Below are 8282 nucleotides of genomic sequence, written 5' to 3'. Positions count from 1 at the left end.
AACCCTGACACTGACTCGACAGTTCTTGCACATTACCTCAGATGACACCGTGTATTGCTAATTGCCAAACTATACTGAGAATCTGTCTGCGTCCCAAATGTCAAACCTATTCTCTACTTTAAAAGTAGTACACTAGATAGGGAATAGGGTGCCATTTGGGATGCAGATAATTAGACACCCTCCCTAGAGAAATGGCATTTATCGTGCATTTAGTGTTTAATTACACAGTCAACCGAAATAGCACTTCTGCTCTCAACCCAACCCCTCTGACAGAGGGGGGGGACTGCCCCACTGGGAGCCCAGGGAGCTGTTGTTGTGTGGGGGGTTAAGTGCCATGCTCAAGTGCACAACAGCAGGCCATGGCATCTAGGAGTTGATACCAGCTCACCACCCTGCCAGATTCTTCCCATCGGACCCCGAATACAAAACTGGCAAGCCGGCGAATGCTGACCCGCTCTCTAAACGCTCGGCTACCCGCCACCCCTTCAAGCTTCTATGAATGTCCTTTGGCCTTTGGCCTGGAAGGTTGGCCCAAAGGTTATTAAAAGGGCTTTGTCTTTTAAGGCCGAGCTCACACTTTTTCTCAAGGGGAATTAAATGACAAAAGACACAGATCGAGGATCAGCTTGACTCTTTCCAAATGATAGCTGGCCCTCCTGCCTGTTCAGGCGGTGCTCGGTGGTCGTGTGATTCCACCCACCTTGATTAGACGTGACAATAACCTGTTGAAGGAATTCTAAATTCCTCTGTTTTATTTCCCAATCAGAAGTAAATTCTAAGGGATTGTAAGACCCTATATATTTTATAAGAATGGACAGAGCCCCGGTCTTAAAAGTCAGGTAACACCATTTAATTCAAGAGAGTACTGGTACATACACATTTTTCCACAGGTTATAAACTGAAAATGACGTCAGCGTTTTCTAAATGTTCTATCTCTTCATGACACCGGTAGAGAGGCCCTATAGTTCTCGAGCCTTCCCTCCTCACCTGAAGCCAAGGTCAGTTAGTGTAGATAGCATTCTAGACAGTCTGGAGATAGTTCATCCATTTGTACCAAGGCACTGTTCTAAACTTCTGACTATATTATATACAATTGGGAATGGGAGCAAGAGAGAAAATGTATACATGTACAGTACATAATAGCATTTGGACTAGTCAGTCCTGATTGAAATGTATACATAATTAGTCATCATTGATAAAAATTCCCTTAACATAACCTTAACCATTAGACCTAGGGGGAATACAATCTGATCTCAGAACAGTACCGAGGGATCACTTCAATTGACTGGCGTAGCACGGCGAGAATTTAACGGTGACCTTTTAACTACATTAAAAGCACTTATGCTTTGGAAGAAACTGGGAGGAGACGCCTGGACTCGACCAATAAGAAGTGCTCCCTTCTGATTGCCCTTATAACCCGCATGTGTTTCTCTCTGTCTCCCAGATCTGTTCATTGAGAGGTTCTGTATGACGGGAGGCAGTTCACCTATTGGCTACCTAAAGGCGTGGCAGACCAACCTGTACCTGTCTGCCGATGCGGAGAAGGTCAGGGAGGCGCTGTCTGAAGGTGAGTCGCACCACTGCCTGTCCTCACCTGTATATCACACCCCTACCCTCCTACTGTAGCATGGAACCCATAGACCAGAGTCAATGTATTGTGGACAAACTCAAAGGTCAAAGGTCCTGGAGTGATATTGAACTGTCGACCTTCAGAGTGGGACAGGCACATACAGTGTCAATAGTTTGAATTACAGCAAAACAAAAGGTCACAAACAAAAGGTCACACACTTTAAAGTATAATTTAGAACAGTTCTATAGGGTCTATAGGGTAGACCAGGGTCTATAGGGTAGTAGTGCACTACTTTAGACCGGGGTCTACAGGGTAGTAGTGCACTATAGAGGGAATAGAGTGCCATTTGGAAACAAACAGTACCCTTTCTAATGCTCTATTCAGTCCACATCGGGGAAGTTTACTGTGTGAAGAACTTTACCGTGTGATTTAAATTCAAAGGAAATGTTCCTGCTGGCATGATGTTGCCTTGTTGAGTGAGGTTTCCCCTTTCACTCACCACTCTTTGTTTCCACAGAAAAAGTTTGGGGATTGGAACAATATTTCTGTAATTCCAACCAGTTGAAAGTGTCCGTTGGTACTTAAAGAATATGATCAGTTGTTGTCTGGGACATTATTACTGATGACAGGATGACATACATTTTGTCTTGGAAAGTCTACACATTCTAGTTATCAGATTCACATGGAATTGTTCTGCATTTTTGTGAAAAGATTAAATGTAATTTTATTCTCGTAAAATAAGATCATTGTTTCATAGTAAAACTTAGGCCCAGTCAGTGAACAGACAATGGTTGAGAACTATGAAGCACACCCTTCTCTCCCCTGGTACAAAAGCCTGTTGACAGATGTCAACCTTAGTTCCTGAAATGTGAGGACTGCTGTCCTCACATGCTGCTCTTTCATTCAAACCCAACCCCCTCTCTTTGTGTAACCAGCCGTCATATCGGATTAGTCCATCAGGGACTTTTCATGCCATGATTAGTAATCGATGTACGATCTATCCTGTGTATATTTATGTATTTATGTATAATTATTTAGGTATTTAGTAAATAAATAATTAAGCCAACTTGTGTATTGCTGATTCAAGTTGTTAGGTTCGTGCGAATAAACAACTTTACGATAATCAGAATGAGACTGAATAAGGTGATGATTAATAATTGACCACTAAAAGATGTTCAGGTCTTAAAGAGTTTTTTCAGAAGACAGCAGCTCTATAAACACTCTTCCGTGTTGCCCCAGGTTATTAATGAGTTAATTGTTACATGGTTTAATTCAATTACGTAATCAATTAAAAGTTTGGTCATCAATTTTGATAAAATAGCACGTCGACTCATTTAATCAGAGCCACGACGGTGCTTTGGCGTAGACTGGATCCACAGTAAACGCTGCATGTTTCGGCTCAATAGGAAATTACCTTTACATTTCCATCACGGATGTCTGAGGGAAAACATTGAGACCAAGTTAAAGATGTCTGAGAGTCCTCGCAGGGCTGAGGCGAAGGGATAGACCAAGGGCTCTTTTCAGTCTCTGAAACTGAAGCGTAACAGATTAAAACTTCTTCGGGATTGGTGGTTGCCCTGTGGGATGGTTGAGCTAAAGGCTAATGCGATTAGCATGAGTTTATAAGTAACAAGAACGTTTCCCAGGACATAGACTGATATTGTCAGGAGGCTTAAATTCTTATTAATCCAACTGCAGTAGCTATTACAGTCAAAGAATACCATTGCTATTGTTTGAAGAGAGTGCATAATTATGAACTTGAAATGTTAACAAACAAACTAGGCACATTTGGGCAGTCTTGATACAACCATTTGAACAGAAATGCCATGGTTCATTGTATCAGTCTAAAACTTTGCGCATACACTGCTGTCATCTAGTGGCCAAAATCTGAATTGCACCTAGGCTGGAATAATACCTAATAATGCCCATTCTCTTGCATTTCAAAGATGATGGTACAAAAGAAAATACAAAAAAGTTGCATGTTTGTTTCTTTGTATTATCTTTTACCATATCTAATGTGTTATATTCTCCTATATTCCTTTCACATTTCCACAAACTGCAAAGTGTTTATTTTGAAATGATACCACGAAAATGAATATCCTTGCTTCAGGGCCTGAGCTACAGGCAGTTAGATTTGGGTATGTTATTTTAGGCAAAAATTGAAAAAAAGGGGACAAGCCTTAAGAGCTTGTCTCAATGCTTTCCTTCAGGCATTGCAGGTGCCACCATGTTAATTTTTTAAACTTTATCAATATTTTCTCTCAGGCTTTGCAGCAGCCACCAAGTTAACATTAATCTTCTCAATGTTTTCCATCAGACATTGCTGCGGCCACCATGTTAATATCAATCTGTCTCAATATTTTCTCTCAGGCATTGCTGCGGCCACCATGTTAACATGACCAGCACAAAAACATCCTGTGGCGGACTGCAATAGCATCGAATAGTCCCCGCGATATGAAACTGTTCAGGGAGGTCAGGAACCAATACACGTAGTCAGTCAGGAAAGCTAAGGCCAGCTTCTTCAGGCAGAAGTTTGCATCCTGTAGCTCCAACTCCAAAAAGGTTCTGGGACACTGTGAAGTCCATGGAGAACAAGAGCACCTCCTCCCAGCTCCCCACTGCACTGAGGCTAGGGAACACGGTCAGCACCGATAAATCCATGATTATCGGAAACTTCAACAAGCATTTCTCAACGGCTGGCCATGCCTTCCGCCTGGCTACTCCAACGTCAGCCAACAGCTCCGCCCCTACCGCAGCTTCTCGCCCAAGCCCTTCCAGGTTCTCCTTTACCCAAATCCAGATAGCAGATGATCTGAAAGAGCTGCAAAACCTGGACCCGTACAAATCAGCTGGGCTTGACAATCTGGACCCTCTATTTCTGAAACTATCCGCCGCCATTGTCGAAAACCCCTATTACCAGCCTGTTCAACCTCTCTTTCATATCGTCTGAGATCCCCAAGGATTGGAAAGCTGCCGCAGTCATCCCCCTCTTCAAAAGGGGAGACACCCTGGACCCAAACTGTTACAGACCTATATCCATCCTGCCCTGCCTATCTAAGGTCTTCGAAAGCCAAGTCAACAAACAGGTCACTGACCATTTCGAATCCCACCGTACCTTCTCCGCTGTGCAATCTGGTTTCAGAGCCGGTCACGGGTGCACCTCAGCCACACTCAAGGTACTAAATGACATCATAACCGCCATCGATAAAAGACAGTACTGTGCAGCCGTCTTCATCGACCTTGCCAAGGCTTTCGACTCTGTCAATCACCATATTCTTATCGGCAGACTCAGTAGCCTCGGCTTTTCGGATGACTGCCTTGCCTGGTTCAGTGTGTCAAATCGGAGGGCATGCTGTCCGGTCCTCTGGCAGTCTCTATGGGTGTGCCACAGGGTTCAATTCTTGGGCTGACTCTTTTCTCTGTATATATCAATGATGTTGCTCTTGCTGCGGGCGATTCCCTGATCCATCTCTACGCAGACGACACCATTCTATATACTTCCGGCCCGTCCTTGGACACTGTGCTATCTAACCTCCAAACGAGCTTCAATGCCATACAACACTACTTCCGTGGCCTCCAACTGCTCTTAAACGCTAGTAAAACCAAATGCATGCTTTTCAAACGATCGCTGCCTGCACCCGCATGCCCGACGAGCATCACCACCCTGGATGGTTCCAACCTTGAATATGTGGACATCTATAAGTACCTAGGTGTCTGGCTAGACTGTAAACTCTCCTTCCAGACTCATATCAAACATCTCCAATCGAAAATCAAATCAAGAGTCGGCTTTCTATTCCGCAACAAAGCCTCCTTCACTCACGCCGCCAAACTTACCCTAGTAAAACTGACTATCCTACCAATCCTCAACTTCGGCGATGTCATCTACAAAATTACCTCCAACACTCTACTCAGCAAACTGGATGCAGTTTATTACAGTGCCATCCGTTTTGTCACTTAAGCACCTTATACCACCCACCACTGCGACTTGTATGCTCTAGTCGGCTGGCCCTCGCTACATATTCGTCGCCAGACCCACTGGCTCCAGGTCATCTACAAGTCCATGCTAGGTAAAGCTCCGCCTTATCTCAGTTCACTGGTCACGATGGCAACACCCATCCGTAGCACGCGCTCCAGCAGGTGTATCTCACTGATCATCCCTAAAGCCAACACCTCATTTGGCCGCCTTTCGTTCCAGTACTCTGCTGCCTGTGACTGGAACGAATTGCAAAAATCCCTGAAGTTGGAGACTCTTATCTCCCTCACCAACTTCAAACATGTGCTATCTGAGCAGCTAACCGATCGCTGCAGCAGTACATAGTCTATTGGTAAATAGCCCACTCATTTTCACCTACCTCATCCCCATACTGTTTTTATTTATTTACTTTTCTGCTCTTTTGCACACCAATATCTCTACCTGTACATGACCATCTGATCATTTATCACTCCAGTGCTAATCTGCAAAATTGTAATTACTCGCCTACCTCCCCATGCCTTTTGCACACAATGTATATAGACTCCCCTTTTTTGGACTGTGTTATTGACTTGATAATTGTTTACTCCATGTGTAACTCTGTGTTGTCTGTTCACACTGCTAAGCTTTATCTTGGCCAGGTCGCAGTTGCAAATGAGAACTTGTTCTCAACTAGCCTACCTGGTTAAACAAAGGTGAAATAAATAAAAAATAAACTAAAAACATTAATCTTCTCAATGTTTTCCATCAGACATTGCTGCGGCCACCATGTTAATCTTTTCCCTCAGGCATTGCTGCGGCCACCATGTTCATGTCCAATAAGCTGACAGAGGTATCGCAGACGCAGCTGAGAGTGGCCTTTGACGGGGACGCTGTCCTCTTTTCTGACGAATCAGAACGCATTTTCAAAGCCCAGGGCCTCGATGGGTTCTTCCAGCATGAGAGAGACAACGAGGACGTTCTACTGGACCGTGTATGTAGACATGTCAGAAAAATAAACATATTGGATTGTTATTGTTGTTATCATTCAGATTCCTGTAACTCTCTGCTTATTATAACCACCCCCCGAAAAAAACTTCATTATTTATTTCTCCTCTCCTCTCCTCTCCTCTCCTCTCCTCTCCTCTCCTCTCCTCTCCTCTCCTCTCCTCTCCTCTCCTCTCCTCTCCTCTCCTCTCCTCTCCTCTCCTCTCCTCTCCTCTCCTCTCCTCTCCTCTCCTCGCCTCGCCTCGCCTCGCCTCGCCTCTCCTCTCCTCTCTTCTCCTCTCTTCTCCTCAGGGCCCTCTTAAGGACTTCCTAGCGTCCCTTGGTAAACTCCAAAAGAAGTTCTATGCTAAGGGTCACCGTCTGGACTGTCCCATCCGTACCTACCTGGTGACGGCCCGCAGCGCAGCCAGCTCAGGGATCCGTGCCCTGAAGACCTTGAGAGCCTGGGGCCTGGAGACGGACGAGGCTCTGTTCCTGGCCGGGGCACCCAAGGGCCCGATGCTGGAGAAGATTAGGCCCCACATATACTTTGATGACCAGATGTTCCATGTGGAAGGTGCGGCGGAGATGGGCACGGTTGCGGCTCACGTACCCTACGGGATCGCTCAGAAGCACCCACATAAGAAGAGCCTGAACACAGGGAAGTAGATAGCGGAAGGAGAGAATAAGAGAAAGATTGAAGAAACGAAGAGGAGAGAGACCTGAGATTAAATACTTTTAGAGAGGGAGATATAGAGTCATATGGAACATCTGATCTTCCCCGGGTCATTTTCACAAACAAGAAAGCGGTTATTTTCAGTCAGTGAGCTTCGTAAAAACTAAGGTAGATCAATTCAAAATGAAGATAATGAAGAAAGTCTGTAAAGTTTTGGTATTGAAATACTCCTAATAGACGATAATTTAATTGTGTTGATTACAGTATGTGCTTTTCACCAGATTTCAGAAGTGTTTGTGTTGTACATAAGTGGGGTTGTTTCACCTCCTCAGCATCCTGTGTGTGCAGCCGTTATAATCATCCTTAGGAATGTGTTATCATAAGCACTTTGGTTGGCCACCGGAGAGTTCTACATACCTGATATAGAACCAGAGAGTTCTACATACCTGATATAGAACCAGAGAGTTCTACATACCTGATATAGAACCAGAGGAGAGTTCTACATACCTGATATAGAACCAGAGGAGATTTCTACATACCTGATATAGAACCAGAGAGTTCTATATACCTGATATAGAACCAGAGGAGAGTTACATACCTGATATAGAACCAGAGAGTTATATATACCTGATATAGAACCAGAGGAGAGTTCTACATACCTGATATAGAACCAGAGGAGAGTTACATACCTGATATAGAACCAGAGGAGAGTTACATACCTGATATAGAACCAGAGGAGAGTTCTACATACCTGATATAGAACCAGAGAGTTCTACATACCTGATATAGAACCAGAGAGTTCTATATACCTGATATAGAACCAGAGGAGAGTTCTACATACCTGATATAGAACCAGAGGAGAGTTCTACATACCTGATATAGAACCAGAGAGTTCTATATACCTGATATAGAACCAGAGGAGAGTTACATACCTGATATAGAACCAGAGAGTTATATATACCTGATATAGAACCAGAGGAGAGTTCTACATACCTGATATAGAACCAGAGGAGAGTTACATACCTGATATAGAACCAGAGGAGAGTTACATACCTGATATAGAACCAGAGGAGAGTTCTACATACCTGATATAGAACCAG

At 44.1% G+C, this 8282-nt stretch overlaps 1 protein-coding gene across 1 annotated transcript in view; it reads left to right on the top strand.

Annotated features, from left to right (window-relative positions):
• LOC135551629 (cytosolic 5'-nucleotidase 1A-like) overlaps nt 1-7831 on the top strand; it is a 66412-nt gene extending 58581 nt beyond the window's left edge. The window contains exons 4-6 of the mRNA XM_064982817.1: nt 1445-1567; nt 6329-6513; nt 6819-7831. Of these exons, the coding sequence (XP_064838889.1) occupies nt 1445-1567; nt 6329-6513; nt 6819-7175 (665 nt within the window). The 3' untranslated portion in view covers nt 7176-7831. The remainder of the gene's footprint in view (nt 1-1444; nt 1568-6328; nt 6514-6818) is intronic.
• Nucleotides 7832-8282: the final 451 nt, after the last annotated feature.

The sequence above is a fragment of the Oncorhynchus masou genome, chromosome 13 (assembly GCF_036934945.1).
Source record: "Oncorhynchus masou masou isolate Uvic2021 chromosome 13, UVic_Omas_1.1, whole genome shotgun sequence".
Classification (NCBI taxonomy): domain Eukaryota; kingdom Metazoa; phylum Chordata; class Actinopteri; order Salmoniformes; family Salmonidae; genus Oncorhynchus; species Oncorhynchus masou.
This window is presented reverse-complemented; position numbering and strand designations above follow the sequence as displayed.